The sequence below is a fragment of the Peromyscus californicus genome, unplaced genomic scaffold (genome assembly GCF_007827085.1).
Source record: "Peromyscus californicus insignis strain IS unplaced genomic scaffold, ASM782708v3 Scaffold_4__1_contigs__length_199733344, whole genome shotgun sequence".
NCBI classification, from domain to species: Eukaryota; Metazoa; Chordata; class Mammalia; order Rodentia; family Cricetidae; genus Peromyscus; species Peromyscus californicus.
This window is the reverse complement of record NW_026294562.1, coordinates 168600288-168621668: the sequence shown is the minus strand read 5'-3', so window position 1 is coordinate 168621668 and position 21381 is coordinate 168600288. Positions and strand designations below refer to the sequence as shown.

The 21381-nt window shown below is 43.3% G+C and overlaps 2 protein-coding genes and 1 pseudogene across 2 annotated transcripts in view; 1 reads left to right on the top strand and 2 right to left on the bottom strand.

Moving 5' to 3' along the window:
- Pglyrp1 (peptidoglycan recognition protein 1) overlaps window positions 1-21381 on the bottom strand; it is a 147826-nt gene that overhangs the window by 122865 nt on the left and 3580 nt on the right. The gene's annotated exons all lie outside the window — the stretch shown is intronic.
- LOC128125607 (heterogeneous nuclear ribonucleoprotein A1-like) lies at window positions 12352-13869 on the top strand (annotated as a pseudogene).
- On the bottom strand, window positions 16207-20768 carry LOC128094645 (carcinoembryonic antigen-related cell adhesion molecule 5-like). The gene is given in 5 exon segments (XM_052713118.1): window positions 16207-16490; window positions 17510-17869; window positions 19131-19412; window positions 19415-19489; window positions 20666-20768. Coding segments are annotated over 5 exon segments (1104 nt in total).

The following is a 21381-nucleotide window of genomic DNA, read 5'->3' as shown; positions in this document are numbered from 1 at the left end:
CACTTCTTATATCAACAGAGGGAAGGGGGAGTCCCTGATCTATACAAGGCCACAGTATCTCTCTGGGTTATGCTATAACCAAAATTAAATAGATTCCAATCACAGATCAGGGTGTAGCTTAGCGGGAGGGTGCTTATCTACTATGCACAAGGCCCAGGCTTCCATCACCATCAGAACACACATTAAAAAGACTGTTTTCATGTGTTCACTAAGACTGAGTCCAAGATGCCCCTTATTATTCCATCATTGGAGGTAACCTGGTCCCACTCCAAACAAGAAGGACCCTCAACCCTGTTCTTGTCTCAAGGATGGTTTTCTTGGGGATAGCAAAGGATGCCATGTCCAACCTACGTGTCCACATGGTTGCTTTGGTTCATGAACCCAAGAGTGAGTGAGAGACCATGCTCTACTCCTTGTGTTTAGATAGTTGCAGTCATGAAGGAATGAAATTTATTCTCAGCCAGCATTCAAGTTGACTGTGTCATTTCAGTTAGCACTCAGTATGTTACCAGTTTAACACTCATAAAATCCTAAGTCATTCATTGTGACACTGGTTAAACAAGAGTCATGTTTCCTTCAGACACATACACCCTGTCACCATGTGAGAGGCTCTGACCAGTTGACCACCATAGGCAGTTTGTATTCTGAATCTCAGGTTTATTCTGTGGTATTAGAGTTGTCCTTGTGATGTTGGCTTTGGGTAGCAGTGCTGTGCAGACCACCCCCTGTGAGACCTCTGATTCTTTTTTTTTGTTTTTGTTTTTGTTTTTCGAGACAGGGTTTCTCTGTGTAGCTTTGCGCCTTTCCTGGAACTCACTTGGTAGCCCAGGCTGGCCTCGAACTCACAGAGATCTGCCTGGTTCTGCCTCCCGAGTGCTGAGATTAAAGGCGTGCGCCACCACCGCCCGGCGAGACCTCTGATTCTTGCAAAGGCTGTTTTCATCCAGTGTTGGTCTCTGTCACCTCCATCCTGACCATGTTTTTGGGAACCAGGCAGAAGATGACTCGCACGCAGATGCAGGAGGACCTGAGTGCTCAGAGATGATGGGTCTCCTGTGCTGTGTGGCAGAAACAGTCTTTATCATGTTTGAACTGAGCTGCAGAGATGGATGGTATAGGCCTAAAAGGTGGAGTCAGAGCCCTATTGTCTCTTCTGGTCCTCACTGACCCATTGCCTGCCTTGCACCACAGAACACTGTGTCCCTCTAGCTGAACTGACATCCACTGCCTGGGCCAGTGCTCTTCAAGGCTTTGCTGTTCAAGACTGTCTTACAAATAGGAAATAATAAGACTTCCCATTGATTTTCCCTGAAAAGCACCTAACCCTGTCCTCAGAACTTGATGTGTGTACAGAAATCTCACACCTGAAATCAGATCTGACTGGTAGAAGGTAGAGAGGAAGAATTTGTGGGAACTCCAGCTGGTGGGGCCAGGGGTGTTCGGCTTATCTGGGTTAGGAATTTGGGATACATTCTCCATGTGAGACCATTGTTGCTCATACCCAGGATCTAAGGCCAGTCCCTGAAAGGATTGTTTCTCTAAAGAGCACAGTGAGGTATGCTGAGAGACAGATGCTAACATTGTTTGAAATAGTGACACTTTGAGCAGAGAGAGCCCTGTGTTAGATGCAGGGTCTATTGGAAGTGACACAGCAAAACCCTGTCCTTCATGTTCCAGGAGGAGAGACAGTGGCACGTCAGAAAACACATGACTTTTTGTCTAGTACGTGGGCTGCAGAGTCACGGAATTCTGCAGAAGTTCTATAAAGGTAGGGGGCTGAGTTCTAGAATCAAATCTAACAGTCTGTTTTCATTTCCTGACCCAGACATCCCATCAAGCTGCTGTTGACAAAGATTAACTTCTCTGAAAAACAGCTCCTCCCCCTCCACAGACACATGAGAAGGCCTCCAGGGTGGAGACACTGGACACGTGGCTGCAGACAGACAGCTGGTGCTTCACATCTGCCGTGCATGCCTCTCTAAGTCCAAGCAGAGAGAGCCCTGGGTTAGATTCAGGATCTACTGGAAAAGACAAAGCAAAGCCCTGTCCTTTATGTTCCCAGAGATGAGAGTGCCACATCAGAAAACACATGATCACCTCTCTGGGAGGTGGGCTGGGGAGTCCCAGGATTCAGCAGAAGTTCTCCAGATGCAGTTTTTCGGCGACTGTTTCCCAGATATAGGACTCGTGGTAAATAAATGTTGCAATGTCTATAACACAGTCTTAAACATGAACAGGGCCCTGACACTGGGACAGGACAGCTGTCTAGATCAGCAGTGTCTGTTACAATTTGCCTGAAGGAGAGCTGTCTACAGACTTAATGATCCCTGAGGATACTGAGGTGTCAGGATGACCCAGGTTCTCTGTTCTTCCCCTTGTGGACCCTGACATTCCTGTGAAGTCTCATAAGCCTATCAGAACAGTTGGTGAATGACATGGGCACCGGTGCAGCTAGGCTCTCCATATTGACTCATAAGGAGATGCCCATGTAACCTAGCTGAACTGTGGCTCCCTTGGCAGAGCGCTGGATGGTTCCATGAGCTAGGAGACTCAGAGAGCTGAGAAGTCGTTCTTCTCTGTTAGCTCAAACAGGTCAAATTCCAGCCCCACTGACACTCCCTCAGGTCACCAGAAGTCAGGAGTCTGGGACAATGATCTGGATCCAGAACTTCCTGGTGGTTCTTCCCCTAAGAAGGTTAAGTGTTTTGCTCAGCCAGAACCTGCTCCAGTTCCAGAGAACTTTCTTAGGGCTAACATTTATGGTGAGGTTCACACAATATGCCCTTATTCCACCATACAACTTCCTCTCAGCAGAGTGAATTCAGATAAAAGATCCTAATATTGCAGTTGTCTACTCTGGTTGTGTCCTGTACTAAATGCTCAAATCTAATATGGGCACAACATACTGGCAGGGATTAGGCAAAGTTCAGACATGATAATCTCTTTGTGCAAAGGAGAAACACCCCACCTAACACCTATATGTCAAATAGAACCATGGACTTAAATGAACACCCACAGAGGGGATGATACACATTTTTTTTTTCAGTTTCAACCTCACCATTTCAGATTTGTAGGGTAAAAATTCCTGTGTCCATCTGGATGATATTCTGAAACATTAGAGATCCATTGGTACACGTGGTCTCTTTGCTACTGTGTGCAGTCCCCAGCATATTTTGATTGTTGGTTATTATAAAATGCATGAGTTCATGGCTGTCAACCACAGTTAGCCCTTTGCACCAGTAAAAGACTTTGACCATTCTCTGGCACATTAAAAACAAGTAGAACATTTCCCCTTCCACTGCATTGTGTAACAGTGATTCAATAATGTGTTGAACAGTATGGGGAGGGTCCTGTTGAAAGTGAGGCTAGGAGCTGGAGGGACGGCTTAGGGCTTGAGAGCACAGACTTGTTACACCACCTGTAACTCCAGTTCTAGGGAGTCTGACCACTCTTCTGTGTTCTACAGGCACTACATGCAGGTAATACAAGAGAACACATATGGTGATATTTTATTTGTATTATTATTTGTAACTGTTGGTTATAGCTACAAACACATGCAGGCAAAACACCTATATACATCAATAAACCCTTAAATAGTCCTTAAAAATGAATTAAAAGTGAAACTAGAAGAAAGATAGGGGAATCTTTGGACCTTTGCATTTGGTGGGATGTTGGGACCCATGTCCTAAGCAGTTGTGTTCACCCCTCTGCCTCCATGTGTGTGTCTGGGTGTGTCTACAGAAATTGATGGACAGGAGCTATGTGACATGACCTCCTTTCAGTCAGTGCTCCTGAACATGTCATTCACCCTGTATGGATCTTTCTTCTCAGGTTTCTAAATGGTTGACCCCTGACTGCCTTCAGATCTCTGCTCACACTCAAAAGCATATGGGACTGTGGAGGGGATGCCTTCCCTAACTGCTTTCTCTAGAGTCCCTGGGTCACTTCTTTTTCATTTTTATTTTATAAGATTTATTTTAATTTTATGTTTGTGTGTGCTTCCATGCCCTGTGTGTGCAGGAGCACTCTGAGGCCGGGGGGCTATGTGGAATGCCCTGAAGCTGGAGATAGGTGAGGCTGTGAAGGCTCCTAAGATGGGTGCTGGGAAATTAGCTCAGGTCCCCTGTAGCTAGAGTTTTTCTCTCCAGGTCCCACCAAGCCCCCCATAGCCCACTTATGAAATAAACATACAGACACTTATATTATTTAAACTGCTTGGCCATTAGCTCAGGCCTACCATTGACTAGCTCTTACTCTTATACTCAGCCCATTTCTATTAATCTATATGTTGCCACGTGTTCCGTGGCTTTACCTGTTGCCTTTACATGATGCTCCATGCCAGGCTGGCATCTCCTCCTCTCTGCCTTCCTGTTCTCTCAATTCTCCTCTCTGCTAGTCCCACCTAGCAGAGAGGCTACTGGCCTCTCTACTGGCTGGCTACTGGCCAATTAGTGTTTTATTTATCAATCAATCATCCACAGCAGTCCCCTGGGAGAGAAGCAAGTGATTTTAACCACCAAGCCATCTCCCCAGCTCTCATCTCTCCTTCTCTTGCTCTGTTGCTTTCTAGTTCCAGTCAATGCCCAAATTTACCTTCTAGATGCCTGTCTGTCTTCCAGGCCATTGCAACTAGAGTTTGGGAATGACAGGAAGGTGGGAAGGTGCCATGCCTGATAAAGGCTAGACACATATGGATGGATGGATCGATGGATGAGTAAAACAGCACACTGTCTTTTTAGGGAGTCTCATGTTCATAGATAATGAAATATACTAAAAACCACAGTTTTATTTTTTTAAATGTACATATTTATGCATTTCTGTATAGGAAAAGGGAGAACATGTGTGCACGTTTACTCATTTATACATCAGTGAGTGGGATATAGAGGTTAGAGGACTTGAGGGAGTTGTTTCTATCCTCCCATCATCTGGGATCTGGGAATTGACTCAGCATGCCAGACTTGGCCACAGTCTTGGCAAGCCTTTACCCACTGAGCCATCTCAGTGGCCCACGCAGCTCTGATTTTCATTTGGAGAATTACCCTGTCATGGTGTGGAAAATTAGTCTTCAGAATGTGAAGGGTAATGGTGATTAATTTTTTTTTTTTTTGGTTTTTCAAGACAGGGTTTCTCCATGTAGCTTTGCGCCTTTCCTGGAACTTGCTTTGTAGACCAGGCTGGCCTTGAACTCACAGAGATCCGCCTGCCTCTGCCTCCCAAGTGCTGGAATTAAATGATGATTAATTTTGAGTAGGGAACAATCTGGTTGCCCCACCCCTTACCATGTCCTGTTCACCAAGAAATTCCTGCTACTGAACCACTCACTATTCCCCGTGTCCTCTCCCTGTGCTCTGCAGGAACAAACCCTAAGTCCCCACTCAAGCTCTTAAATTCCAGCCATTCACTGAGTTCCTCTCCACCTATCAACTGTCAAAGTATGGTCTCCTCACCTTAGGTAGGACACAGGTCTGAACCTTAGGCCAGATTCCCACAGCCTTAGGCAACATCTTCTGCAGCTCAGTCTAGGACAGAGAGACAGACATGGAGGAAGCAGGAAACTAGAACATATAGAATGAAAGAAAGATAAAAATCCCCAAGGCAAAAGGTAGATGAATAGAAACATAAATTAAGTTATAAGAGATAGTGGGACAAGTCTAAGCTAAAGCTGAGCATTCATAATTAATAACAAGTCTCCATGTCTTTATTTGGGAGCTGGCTGGCAGCCCAAAGGAAATTCCAACTACACCCTCCCTTGGCACTCATTAACTGCCTATAGTTCTTCATTTAGGGGTGGACCTCTGTGAGATTACCCCATCCATACTGGTATGTGAAGTGATGGTGTCATCTTTCATGTCTCCTTAGATGGCCCTATGGTTGAAAGTTCTTAGATGCAGCTTCCCTCTCATAAATAGAAGACACAATCCCACAGTAAGTGTCCTGGTTCTCTGACTCTTACAGTTTTTCAACCTACTCTTCTGAGATGCCCCCTAAGCTTCAAAAAAGGGGATTGTGTCACAGATAGATCAATTGAGGCTAGACATCCCAGGGTGTAATTTGTTCATGCATTTGGAAAAAGTTTTGGATCTCATTGGTGGTCTCTGTACAAATAGAGTGTTCTTTGATGGCAATGGGAGCTACAATTATCTGTGGGTATAAGGATGTGTACTTAAAATGAACCTAGAAATTATACTAGTATAAGAAAGTGGCCACAGTAGGTTTTCCTCTAGGATCCATAACCTCACTAAGCTGTATGTAGTTTTCTAGGATTCTAATACCAGGTATGATTTCCCTCCGATCAAGGAGTTCTTAAGTCCAATTAGACATTTGTTGGTTACATTCAAGCTGTATGTGTTATTCTTGCATCATTAGAGATATCTTGCCATGCTGGCCATACTATTGATTCTTTTCCTCTGTTGTTGGCTTGCATAGAACCTATAAGCATTGTAAGTTCTAGCCATTAGTGGGGAGGCTTTAGGGTCAGATCCTGCCAGATTCCTCCAAGCCTTGTGTCCTATAAGTTAATGGCGTATTTAACAATAAAGACATATCTTCAAATTCTAGAAGGCAACCAAGGGGAACAGCAAAAGGCTATTTTGTTGGGGGAGTCTCTTGAACTCCCATGTCCAACAATGTTGAAGGAGGTTTCTCATTCTTTGTACTATTTATTGTTAGCCTATGGCTCTTAGGGGGAGCATTGTCACACCAAAAGTTATATATATACATGAACACACACATCACACACACACACACACACACACACACACACACACACACACACACACACACACACACACATATACACACACATATTTTAGGGAAACATAAAATAAGACTCCCTATATTTTTTCAAACACCCTGGTATTATTTATCCTACCTCCTTACTTCTGCCTCTATATTGCAATCATTCCCTGTCCCAATATAAGACCTTCCTGTTTATCCTATTCCCCCTTCATAGTACCTGTGCCCTGCTTCTTCTAAGCCCAATGTTTTGGGTTTTGTTTTGTCTTGTTTGTTTTGTTTTGTTTGAGACAGGGTTTTTTTCTGTGTATTTTGGTGCCTGTCCTGGATCTCACTCTGTAGACCAGGCTGGACTTGAACTCACAGAGATCTGCCTGGCTCTGCCTCCCGAGTGCTGGGATTAAAGTGGTGCACCACCACGGCCTGACCCCAAAGATCTTTTTAAACTTTCATGTTTTCCCTGACTCTGCCAGGGTATAAAAAACACATCTGATGGTTCAGAGCTGAGAACTACAAATGGGAAATGTGTGGCATTTGTCTTTCTTGGTCTTCATTGCCTCAGTCAGTATATTTTCAATTTCCACCCATTTATCTGCAAAATTTATCATTTCATTTTTCTTTACAACTGAGTAGTGTTCCACTCTATATGTGCACCACACTTAACCATGAACCACACAATCATCCTAATGGATGTCAAGAAAAAGCCTTGACAAAATCTCACACGCCTTAGTAATAAAAGTCCTTGAGTTAACAAGGGATAGAGGGAGCATAATTCAATATAATGAGACTGCAGATGACAAACCCACAGCCCCCGAATCTAAAAGAGAGAAAAACTTGAACAATCCCACTAAAAACAGGGATAAGACAGGGCTGCCCATTAAACCAATGCATTTCAACATAGTTCTGGAAGCACTCACTGTCTGGAGCAAGACAAGAGAATGAAATTAAAGAGCTACAAATATGAAAAAGAAGTCAAAATGTTCCTACTTGCAGATCATATAATGTTGTACAGCAGAGATAACAAAATTAAACCGCAAAGCTTCTAGAAACAAACAACAAATTTAGCAAAGTAGCAGGATACAAAGTCAATTGACAAAATCATTAGTTTCTCTTTCCACCAACACCAAGCACTCTAATAATAATAAGATATGGCCACACTCCCATCCACAATGATCTAAGAAAATCAGGAATAAAGGTAATCTAGGAGGTTAAAATTGAGTTCAATGAAAAATTTCAATCTCAGAAGAAAGAGATAGAGGAAAATATTAGAAAATGAGGAGATATCCCATGCTCATGCATTGGTATAACTAACATGTTAAAAATAGTCATTTTTACAAGGCAGTTTACAGACTCAATTCGATCCTAATCAAAATCTCAGTAATGTTTTCCACAGAAATAGAAAACTCATGTAGAACTGCAAAAGACATCAGATAGCCTAAGCAGTCCTGAGCTAAACAAGAATGTTGAAGGGATTGCTATTCCACATTTCAAAGTATATTGCAGGTCTACAGTACTAAAAGCAGCATGGTACTGGCAACAAAAACAGACCTATAGACTAATGGAACAAGATAGGGGCCCAGACACAAGCATATGTAATTAAGACCATCTGATATTTGAAAAAGATGCTAAAAATGTGCACTGGAGAAAAGACAGCACCATCAACAACTGCTGCTGGAAAAATGGGATGTTCACATGTAGAAGAATGAATTAGATTCCTATCTATCACCCTGCACTAAAATTAACTTCAAATGGGTTAAAGGCCCATTGAAACACTAAAAGTGCTAAAAGAAAACATAGGTAGTGTCCTACAAGATGCAATTAAAGGAAAGGACTCTTTGACCAGGACTCCATTTGCCAGGGATTGAGTCTAACAATTGACAAATGGGAATTCCTTAAAATGTAAAGCTTCTCCACACTAAAGGAAACAATCCAGCCAATGAAAAGTGTGCCCATAGAGTAAAAGAAAATCTTTTCCAGCTATGCATCTGATAGAGGATTAATATCCAGAATGTGTTAAAAAAAAAACTCAAAAATCAGAGATACATGAAAAGAAATAGAGCCTGTAATGGTGGAGTAGGCTTTTAATCCCAGCAAGCAGGAGACAGAGGCGGGTAGGTCTCAGTGAGTTCAAAACCATCCTGATTTACAGAGTGGGTTCCTGGATAGCCTGGATTATATATAGATACCATGTCTCAAAAACTAAATAGAGTGAGGGAGGGGAGGATAGGGAGGAGGTAAGGACGAAATGAAAAAAATAACAAGTCTAAAATGGGCCATGGATCTGAAGAAAGTTCTCAAAAGAAGGTATAAAAATGACTAAGAGCAAAAAAAAAAAAAAAAAGAAAAAAAAACCAAAACAAAAACAAAAAAAATGACTAAGAGCTATCTCCAAAAGTGTTCATCTTCCTGAACAATCAATAAGAGAAATATAAGTTAAAACTACACTAAGATATCACATTACTCTAGTCAGAATGGCTAACAAGCCTACAAAAATATTGATGGGGTTGTGGAGAAAAGACAGCCTTCATTCACTGTTGATGGGGTTGTAAACTCGTGAACCCACTCTAGAAATCAGTGTGGAGAACCACCCCCTCCCCACACACAAAAATACCTGATAGTAAATCTACCACATGACCCTACTACAACACTTTTGGTGGTTTGATCAACATATTAGACACACTGCTCCACAGAAACTTGCTCAGCCATGTTCACTGCTATTGTATTTACAATAGCTAGAAAATTGAAACAACTTAAATGGCCTTCAACTGATGAATGTGTGACAAAGATATATTGTATATACACAATGGAATAATTTTCTGAGTATTGGTTCTGTGTACTGATGGTGTTTCATAGAGAACAAAGGGGACCAGAAGCTCATGCCTGTGTCTACAATAGGAATGGTCACCAGGTTCAAATGCTGGGAAGAGGCCTGATACTTGGGCACAAATGTATTGCAGGGCTAGTCATCATGCTCACTGTGACTGCAGGCAACGTAGAGTGTATCTAGAGAGATTTGTGGTTTGTCCTTGGAACACTTGGTCCAGAGACAGAAATATTATTCATACAGAAGTTAGGCAGACACAGGAGAAGCCTAGTGACTCTATAACTTCACGGAAATTCCTGCCATTGTCTCTTGAGACTCAAGGCAGAGAACAACAGATTAGGGATTGCACCCACAGTAGTCTGGACTGTCTTTTGGTCTAATTTCTTTGCTCAAAGATAATAAAGTATATGAGTAGAGAGAACATTGTTTATGCTCCAAATGGAGGTGTTTAATGTTCTCCACTAAAGACTGTCTCCTACTTTTACTTCTGCTTCTGGGATAAACATGCTAATGTTAGCAGTGTAGGGAGTAAGGGATTTATATGCTTGACACCTTGAGTTTAAATCCACCCCTGGGTGAATTCAGGGAAGAAACTCAAGGAAGAAACCTGAGAGCAGAAACTGGGGAGGAAAGTTGCTTGGTGCTTTCTCTCTCTCTCTCTCTCTCTCTCTCTCTCTCTCTCTCTCTCTCTCTCTCCTCTCTCTCACTCACACACACACACACACACACACACACACACACACACACACACACACACACACAGTCTGTTAGTCTCTATCTCTGTCTGGATCAAGCTCAGCTATCTTCCATAGACTTCCCAGGACCATCTGCATAGGGATGGCACCACCCAGAGTGACCTCAGCCCTCTTAAACACATTAAGACAATCAAGACAATCCCTCACAGATATTTCTGCAGACTGCCCTGATCAACCTAATGATTCACTTAAGAAGTGGCCCCCACATTGGTGACATAAGCCTGTGTGAGTATGACGGTGAATGCTAACGAGGACAGGAAGTTTCCTGTTCACCAAGGGTGTGGCTCTCACTGCTGTCTGTGACCATCACATGTGCTCCTATCCACAGACTCACACAGCTGGACCTTTAGAGCCAGGACTCAGCTCAGAGGCATCCTAACCTGGGGGTTGCTTTCCCACTTTCCTGCTCCTGAAGCAGGGATTTTATGATGTCCATCAGTGATATACTTTCACCTTTAAAAATAATCAGTTAAGTAGCATCATCAAGTTATTGATGATCTGCCTTATCCTAACACAGAAGAGACATCCCTGGCATCTTCTCCACCCAGAGAGTAGAACCAGTCACCACATGAGATAGGAGCAGAGCTGGGAGCAGATCTCTGAGCTGCTGGTTCCCATCAGTAGGGAGCTTTTTCTTCTAATATGAGAAATAAAAGTGTGTGAGCAAAAGTTGAAATTCTGGTGTCCATTCTGCATAATAGCTGTTGTAAAATTAATGGAAGGGCCGTAATGCATGAGTTTTCTGACAAAAATAAATCAACTTTTCCTTAAGAACATATTCTCCACTGTGAAGTTCTTCCCACTACTCACATTCCAGGGTGGAGAGTAGGACAGAAGAAATCAGGGAAGCAAGAATGGGGAGAGCTGGTGTTAAACTTCAGATTGTAATGATTAGGACTTGATGGTCCCTGGGGACCCAGTCTAGGAACTAACTTCTGTATCTTTTTAGAAAACCAAAACACTTCACCCCAAAGGGTGGTATTGACAGTTCAGGGTTCTGATTAGAAAGGACTGTAATTTTTCTGGCTGTGGTCCCAATGAGACCCTTGGCAGAGCTATGGATTGGGTCTGATAACTAGAAATGATTTGGGGGATAAAAAATTTGGGGTTGTATGGCTGAGGCTCCCCATTGATAAAGCAAGAATATTGGGCAGGTCAGCTAGAGGCAGCAAAGGAAGAGTTAGAAGTTTGTCCCTGTTGGTGATTTCCATGAGAAATGTCCTCCACATTTTCAGGAGTATGAATTCCTGGTCCCAAGTTGGTGGCACTGTTTGGTGATGTTTGGGAATCATAGCCCCTGCAGTCAGATCATCACTGGGACAAGCTTTGAGTCTAACAGCCCTGCACCATTTCCAATCCAATCTCTCTGCTTTGTGCTTTCAGTTCAAGATGTGAGCTCTCAGCTTCCTGCTCCTGCCGCAATATCTATGGCTTACTACCATGTTTCACTGCCATGATGGACCATAAACCCAAATAAATAATTTTATCTGTAAGTTATGTTGTTCATAGTGTTTTGTTGCAGTAACACAAAAGAATAAATGCTTGCTGGCCTGAAGATTGGCAGGGGTGATTTCTGTAGTGACAATATGAGAGGAATTGGAAGCTCCCCATCTTTAGAAGGCCGTAATAGCTCTGAGAGCCATGTAAACCTCAATTAAATACCACCCAACTGAGGCTAGGTATGTAGTGAATTAGCAAGATACATGTGTGCCAAGCACAACATCCCAGATTACAACACCAGCACATCATATGTTGTGAAAACCCCTAATTACACTCACATGTGTTAACAGAGCCTGAGTCTGAGATGTCATTTTTCTCCACCACAAATAGTAACCCTGAGATTCTCCAAGTAGCTGAATTTCCTTCATGACATTCTTGACTTCAAGCAAGGTCTGGCTGGATATACAGGAGCTAACACCGGATGACATGGCCAACCTAGGTGTTCATATAGATGGTTCCAGAGACACCAGTTCCTCAAGAGTGATGCATGAATCTAGGAATGATCTCAGAATGTTAAGAATCTAGTCATGGCTTTCTGCCTGTTGACGCGCCCGAGGAAGCATCGCTGAAGGCTCTCGTTTCCCTGCCGTCATGTCTAAGTCAGAGTCTCCCAAAGAGCCGGAACAGCTGCGGAAGCTCTTCATTGGAGGGCTGAGCTTCGAAACGACCGACGAGAGCCTGAGGAGCCATTTTGAGCAATGGGGAACACTCACGGACTGCGTGGTAATGAGAGATTCAAACACCAAGCGATCCAGGGGCTTTGGGTTCGTCACATACGCCACTGTGGAGGAAGTGGATGCTGCTATGAATGCAAGACCACACAAGGTGGATGGAAGAGTTGTGGAACCTAAGAGAGCCGTGTCGAGAGAAGATTCTCAGAGACCGGGTGCCCACTTAACTGTGAAAAAGATCTTTGTTGGTGGTATTAAAGAAGACACTGAAGAACATCACCTGCGAGATTATTTTGAGCAGTATGGAAAGATTGAAGTGATTGAGATCATGACTGACAGAGGCAGTGGAAAAAAGAGAGGGTTTGCTTTGTCACTTTTGATGACCACGACTCTGTGGACAAGATTGTTATTCAGAAATACCATACTGTGAATGGCCACAACTGTGAAGTCAGAAAAGCCCTGTCAAAGCAGGAGATGGCTAGTGCTTCGTCCAGCCAAAGAGGTCGAAGTGGTTCCGGAAACTTTGGTGGTGGTCGTGGAGGCGGTTTTGGTGGCAATGACAATTTTGGTCGAGGGGGGAACTTCAGTGGTCGTGGTGGCTTCGGTGGCAGCCGTGGTGGTGGTGGATATGGTGGCAGTGGGGATGGCTATAATGGATTTGGTAATGATGGTGGTTATGGAGGAGGCGGCCCTGGTTACTCTGGAGGAAGCAGAGGCTATGGAAGTGGTGGACAGGGTTATGGAAACCAGGGCAGTGGCTATGGCGGGAGTGGCAGCTATGACAGCTATAACAACGGAGGAGGCGGAGGCGGCTTTGGCGGTGGTAGTGGAAGCAATTTTGGAGGTGGTGGAAGCTACAATGATTTTGGCAATTATAACAATCAGTCTTCAAATTTTGGACCAATGAAGGGAGGAAACTTTGGAGGCAGAAGTTCTGGCCCTTATGGTGGTGGTGGCCAGTACTTCGCTAAACCACGAAACCAAGGTGGCTATGGTGGTTCCAGCAGCAGCAGCAGCTATGGCAGTGGCAGGAGGTTCTAATTACAGCCAGGAAACAAAGCTTAGCAGGAGAGGAGAGCCAGAGAAGTGACAGGGAAGCTACAGGTTACAGCAGATTTGTGAACTCAGCCAAGCACAGTGGTGGCAGGGCCTAGCTGCTACAAAGAAGACATGTTTTAGACAATACTCATGTGTATGGGCAAAAAACTCCAGGACTGTATTTGTGACTAATTGTATAACAGGTTATTTTAGTTTCTGTTCTGTGGAAAGTGTAAAGCATTCCAACAAAGGGTTTTACTGTAGACCTTTTTTCACCCATGCTGTTGATTGCTAAATGTAATAGTCTGATCATGACGCTGAATAAATGTGTCTTTTTTTCTTTTTTCTTTTTTTCTTTTAAATGTGCTGTGTAAAGTTAGTCTACTCTGAAGCCATCTTGGTAAACCTCCCCAACAGTGTGAAGTTAGAATTCCTTCAGGGTGGTGCCAAGTTCCATTTGGAATTTATTTATAATTGCTTGGGTGGAGAAGGCATTGTCTTCAAAAACCTTGGTGTAGTTAAACTGCCAGTTACTGTTGTGACTTTAATGAGTTTTACCATTGAAAGGGTCATCCAAGCAAAGTCACAGTTTGGTTACAATAAAATGGTTGTGGGCACACCCTATGCAACATCAAAATTGAATAATGGTATCAGATAAAATAACAGATGGGAATGAAGCTTGTGTATCATCCATTATCATGTGTAATAAATAAACGATTTAATTCTCTTGGAAAAAAAAAGAATCTAGTCATGGTTTGCAACAGAGCCACCTTTTTGTTGTTGGGTGTTAACATACCCTCTCTAATATGCTTGCACCATGTAAAGAACTATTTTGAGATTCAGGTGGATACTGATGATATGACCTACAGAAATTAAGGGCAAGAGCTTCTGAAACAGGCCCAGTGGGACCAGATTTGTTTGACAGGTTGCTGGCTAGTTTCTGTCACCTGACACAAGCTAGAGACACCTGGGAAACCTCAAAGAATTGTCTCCATCAGTTTGGCCTCTGGGTGTGTCTATGAAGCATATCCTTGTTCAATGATTGATGTTTGAAGGCACACTGTGAGTGCTGCCATTCCTAGGGAGGTGGTCCTGAGCTGTACAAAGAAAAGGTAACTAAACAAACCATGGGGAGTAAAAAGGAAAGCATTGATTCTGTATGGTCTAAACTCCACAAGTTAGAATAATGATACAAATGAATAACAGTAGGGGAAATCATTGAATCTGAAGTTGGTTTTTCAAATGATTAACAGTATCAACAACCTTTAATTAGATTAGCTTTGCTTTAAATATATTACCATTAACACTAGAAGTGAAATTTGAGTCTTTACAGTCCTTCTAAAGAATACTAAGAGTTCCATGAGCACTCAATAGTTGTGCTAAATGTTGAGTGACCTAGATGAAACACAAATATTCCTATAAGCCCAGAACCTATAGAGTTGGAAGAATGAGAAACACAAAACTGATTCAATGTGTAACTCATAAGACTAAGTCAATAAAGATATTTGACAAAAGTGAACAGTTTTTAATGATGAAAACAGCCAAACAAGGTGTAGTGGGCAGGCCAGTGCAGTAGGAGAACACATGGAAATCCACAGTAAATTGTACTCAGTGGGGGCACTGACAGCTTTCCCTATATGACCAGGAGTGACACAAGGATGCTGCTGTGGCCACTTCTCTTTAGTGTTACCTTAGGAGTCATAGAAAGAAAAATTAGGCAAAACAAAGAACTGAAAGGTAGCCCATCAATCAACTGTCACATATATCTGCAGATGACTTGAACTTATTTGGAGAAAATAATAAAGATTCTACAGAAATTTCTGGAACTGATGGGCAAGCACACCCACCTGGTATGTATTTCTATAAGCTAATATTTACCACAAACAATTAGATGTTCTGTTTTTTCTTATGCCTAGAGATAGAAGTAGATGGGATATAGGTTTAGAAATGCCTTGCAAATGGACAATGGTGATGTTCACATGATAAAATGAATGTGCTTAATGTCACTAATCAGTGCACCTCAGAAAATTTAAAGTAGAAAATCCCATCTATGTTTTAAAAAATATATATAAACAAGGAAAATAATCATGAACAAGTTTGCACTTGAATGCCAGTGTCAGGATAGAAACAGTCCACTTGATCCTTACAGCATGGATATTACATCTGTGTATCAAACAAACTGAGCATCAAAACTATTTAGAAGTCAGTTATGTCCACAGATAAACTTGTGCAGTCACTTATCTGGTCACCATTCCTCACTTCGCATGGATGATTGGTGTCGAGGAAGCATTGGTATTAGGTGAAACTACTTGAGCTGATGAGAGGATGTTTATCTCTATGCAAACACTGTACAATTTTAACAGGGGACCAAGAGCATCCAGAAGTTTGGGGATCCTGAAATTAGTTTCCATAGACTCTAAGAACTGGCTATATAATTGATCGACAACCTAAGCTCTTAACTCCTTTGCAGTTCTGTCTACTATATTTATGTTTGCTTTTCCCCTTTAGAAACTGGGTCTCTTTTTATGTTCTGGCCAGTCCATGTGCACATGTATCCCAGGATTATAAGCTTGAGTCACCTTACCTGAGTGGTAACTGACAATTTTTACCACACAACTTTTCTCCTTGTTATACACCAGTGATAAAGAAATGCCAGCACTCTGCTATAGGATGAGAGGAGAGGTCACTCTTTCTTCATGACCAGGCTGACTGGGAGGCTAGTCTTTGAACTGACTGGGTTGGAGACCTCACACTTATACTCTCCAGCATCCTCCATCCTGACAGGATCTATGCTGAGTCGGCACTTTTTGGAGGACAGAGTCATCCTGTCTGTGAGCTGCAGACTCTGGTTATTGAAGATCCAATGGATGGAGATTCCAGGGTCAGCTGAGAAGCAAGTGAAGACCACAGAGCTCTGTACTGTGACTGTGGTGTCAATGACTCGAATGAAGGGCTGTGTCACAGGCTCTGTGAAGAAAGAGAGGGGACTAAATGACAATGTTCTTCAGTAAGCTCAACCAGCCCCTCTATACTTCATACTTAATAAAGCCTACAGGGAAGAGAATTTGGACCTGAGAATATATGTTGCATTGATCTGCCATCCACAGGCTATATGATTATGATTCAGATACTGAGTTTGCTGCATCTCAAATTACCTATAAGAGGACACCTCGCAAATGATCACTGCTCCACTTGTGATTTAAGTTTAGTTATGAACAGTGGCCTGAACTTGGGATGGGGGAGATACTCAAATCAACAGCATCTGTTACTATTTACCTGAAAAAGAGAATTCTCTAGGCTTGATCCCTGAGAACAAGGAGGAGTACTGAGTAACTATTGTCTCTGTTTTTATCCTTTGGGACATTGATCTTCCTGTGAAGTCTCTTGAACCTATCAGAATAATTAGTTAATGGTCTGGAAACCTGTACATTTGAACTGAGAAGGAGAGGATGCCCAGGTGACCTACCTAACTGCAGCTCACATTTAGTGCAAAGCCAGTTACACACTCTAGTCCTTGGACAGTCAGTAAAGACTTGATCCCTATCAGCAATAACAGGATATTAAAGCCAAACATTGACAAAATATCCCCAGTGTCACCTGAAGAAGAGCCAGGGGCAGAGTTTTGGAGCTAGGACTTCCTGGTACTCTCTTTAAGGATCCCATGGCTTCCTCAGCCAATGCCTGCCTGGAAACCACAGAGTCTCTCTTGAGGCCTTGTATGGTGAGAGTCCCAAGTATCTGGTCTGTGTCTGACATGCTTGTGCTGAATTATCCAGCATATATTCTCTTCTCTGCAGATGGAGCCCAGTGAGGTATTCTGATCAATTGTTGTCTACCCTATGTGTGTCTTGCAGTTAGTGCCTAATCCTCAGTGTGGGGACACGGTGCTGTGCAGGAAACAGCAGGTACAACCCAGTTCTGACAGTCTAGTGTATGAAGTAGGATAAGCCATACCCAGCAACTGGAAGCCATAAAAGGTAACTTACTGTTCACCTGGAGTTGCACAAATGCTTTATCAATTTTGTAATCTTTGTTCAAAGTTTCTAGCATGTATAATCCTGCGTCTTTCTCAGTGACGTCCTTGATCAGCAGGGATCCACTGGTGTACACCATTTCTCTTTGGCTGTATGCAAGCCCCCAGATGGTGGAATTCATGGCTCTGTTGTATTTTGCAATTTTAAAGATGTCTGTCCTATGCACTGATTTGTACCAGTAAAATTCCTGAAGATCTTCTGGCAGATTATGAACTAAGAGAAGAACGCTTTCCCCATCAGCAACATACTGAGGCACTGATTTGATTGTGACTATGGTGGAGGTTGGAGAGGTAGAACATGTAGAAACGGAGGCTGCAAGAGAAAAAAAAAACATCAATTGAAGAACATTGGGTTGGTGGGAAGATGTTCTGAACAGATAGATTTATGACTCAGCCTAGAGATGCAGATGTGGGTGTGTCTATCCTTCAAGGTGGAGATAGCAAAATGACCTCCAATCCCTCAGTGCTTCTGAATGTGTCATTTCCTCTGCAAGGAGCTCTCTCTGTGGTTGTTTAAATGACTCCTCTCTCTCTCTCTGCCCTCAGTCATACACTATAGACACTCATGAACATTGCAATTTGAGATGATGTCTCCCTTGAAATCTACCGACCATAGATTTTCAATTTCTGGCTTTTTTTCAGTTTGCTTTATGGCTCCAGTCAAGCCCTGACTTCACTTATTGATGTTCTTGGTGATATGTCCTGCAGTCCACAGGACTAGGACTGGGTGAGGGCAGGAGCAGTCTTATGTTCTTGTCAGGCTCAGGTCATAGAAAAGTCTCAGATACTAGGGTGACTTGCTTTATGTCAACTTGACACAAGTTAGAGTCCCTCAGAAAGTGGGAGAGTCAATTAAAAGTGCCACTATCAAATTGACCCACGTGCAAGACTGTAGTACATACTACACACACACACACAAAAAATGTATTTTTAAATTGAATATTAGTGTGAAAGAATCCAGCTCACTGCAGACAGTTTCACCCCTAGGCTATCAGGCTATCAGTCTTGGGTGATAAAAGAGAGCAAGCTGACCAAGCCATAAGGATAAAGTCAGTAAGCAACACTCTTCTTTGGTCTCTGGACCAGTTCCTGGATTTTATTTTTGATGCTCTCAATTTGGAGCTAGTACATACACAAGTTTGGCACGGGCAACTAAAAACCATTGTTCCCTATTCAGCTCTGAGAAGAAGTAAGTATAAGTCCTAGACAAATGATCTCTAGGGTCTTATGTAGTCAGGCCTGGGACACATGACAGGGGCCAGGGTTTTCTGGTGCTCAACTCTGTGAAGATGCTATAGTTTCCTCAAACACATGGATGGAACCCCCAGATACTGGACAGAGTCTGGCATTTTATGCTGAAGTACCTTCCATCAATGTCTTCCTCAATAATGGGGTAGGGGGAAGTCAGACTACAGACAATGATCTATGGCCATTTGTCTCCACCAGATGTGTCCTAGGTGCTCAAATCGCAGCATGCAGACACAGTGCAGAGAGGAGTCATGCACAAGGCAGACATGAGAGTCCTGTGTGATTAAGCCTCACCCAGCACTGAACAGTCCCAGAGAATCACTTACTGTCCACCTCGAGTTGCACATGGGCTTCTTCAGCTTTTAGATCTGTAGTCAGAATTCGTAGGGTGTAGAATCCAGCGTCTTTCTAGGTGACATTGTAGAGTAGCAGGGATCCATTGCTGAACAATGCCTCTCTACCACGGTGTGCTGGCCCCTGCAAACTTGAATCTATTTGTCTTATGTGTCGGTCAATCTCAAACTTCTTGTGTGCAATCACCCCTTTGTACCAGTAAAGAGCTTGAAGATTCTCTGGGAGATTGTGAACAAGTAGAAGAACACTTCCCCTTCAGCAACACTGGGTGGCACTGATTCAATAGTGGGCTGGGCAGAGGGGGGAGGGTGCCCACAGGTATAAAAGGAGGCTAGAAGAGAAGAGAGATGTATTACTATTGGGAACTTTGTATTTGGCTAAGTTGAATTCCTCTGTCTTGAACAGCTGTGTCCATTGCTCAGCCTAGGTATGTGGGTTTGTGTCTCACTTTCCTACTTGGTGGAGGTCAGCACATGACCTCCACATTCTCAGTGTCCCCACTCTTGTCTTTTCTACTGTATGGCAATCTCTTCTCAGGTGTCAACATGGCCTGACTCACTGCTGTCCTGCTTGGTGGAGGTCAGCACATGACCTCCATGTTCTCAGTGTTCCCAGAGTAGTCATTTCCACTATATGTCACTCTCTCCTCAGGTGTCAACATGGCCTGGCTCACTGCGCTCATACCCCTGCTCACATTTCTGGTAGATTGGTGTTGGGATGATGGTTGCCCCTCCTCTTCCCCTACACACCCTGCATCTTCACTCTCTGATCTTTAGTTGTTGTTGTTCTGTTCCTCTTGTGGTTCCAGTCAACACCTCACTTCACTCTCTAGCTTTTTGTACTTCAAGTCCGCTCGAACTGGGGCACTGTTAGAACCATGATTTTTCTTAAATTTTTAAAAGAAAATGCTGCTTAGAAAAATCTCAGATACCTGTAGAGACTCGATCAATGAATGATGTCTCAGAACCCTGTATGCCCATGGATTTATTTAAGAAAACCATAGGTTTGGGCATATAGTGTAAAATTTTTTCACTGGCTTTTTCTTTTTGCATTGATTTACTAATTGTATTTGTGTGAGAGTTTGTGTGCAAAGGCCTGTCTCGGTGTGCATGGGGAATGGGTGTAGGACACAGTACTTAGGTGGATGTCAGAGGACATCCTATGTTCCTTGCTTCTCAGTCATCAGACAATTAACCAAATGCCCATATCCACTGATATCAGAGCCCTGTCACTGATCACTACCAGCTTGATTTTTTGTTTGTGAGGACATAACTGAGAACATCAGTCTTCCGAATATTGTGGTCATGGTGAATAATGTTGGACAAGAACAATCACCCCCCCCTTACCATTTCTTGCTCATTGATAGCTTCCTGATGCTGAGCAACTGTCTGACACTGTCTTCTCCTCTACAAACCCTGAGACTCCTCTCAGGTCCCTGTCCTGTTTAGGAGACTCCAAATTGCAAGTCCGTCCTGTCTTCTCACACACTCTCAACTTGTGGTCTCACCTGTGAGCAGGAGCCTGTGACAGGTAGTGTACCCTTTGTAGAGGGGTACAGATAGTGCATTCCTGGTCTCTGTGGTACTATATGCCTTCTTCCTGTGGCACATCTACTCCAGCACAGCTTGCAAGATCTGTTTTCCTTCCCCACTCTGAGCTGAGCAGGCAGAGCGCTCCACAGACTCCCATGGGCTTGGGTGGGTCTGTGTTCAAAATATTTCTCTGCCCCCTCCACTCTCAGTGCTGCCTGGTGTCTCTCTCCCCTTCTGTCTTTATGTTTTAGTCCTCCAGATCACATGTGGACAAGGATGATGAACATCCCTGGGCCTTGAAAGAGCAGCAGCTTAATCTAGGTTTGCCCTCTGCTGTATCCTGGCCTTGGTCTGTCAGCACCAAAGAGGGAGTCTCTGTACTACCTGTGGGACAGAAACCCAGCTATACTCACAGTCGCCCCTGTGAGATCAATGTTCTGGAAAGATGGAATTTGCTTTCACCAGAAAGTGGACAGAACTGTCTGTGAGGGCTCCAAAGGGACCAGCTATGTGGATCATGAGGAAAGGGACAAAAGTATTCTCTCTGCAGTCACTAGTCAGCGTACTGACTCAGGACAAAGGCCCAGGGCCAGATGTGTCAGGAATCTCCCAGTCTGGGTGTGTGGGAATAGGACCCCTGAGTCATAGAAGGAGGATGTGGATTCTACTGTCCTATGTAGAGTTGCAAGTC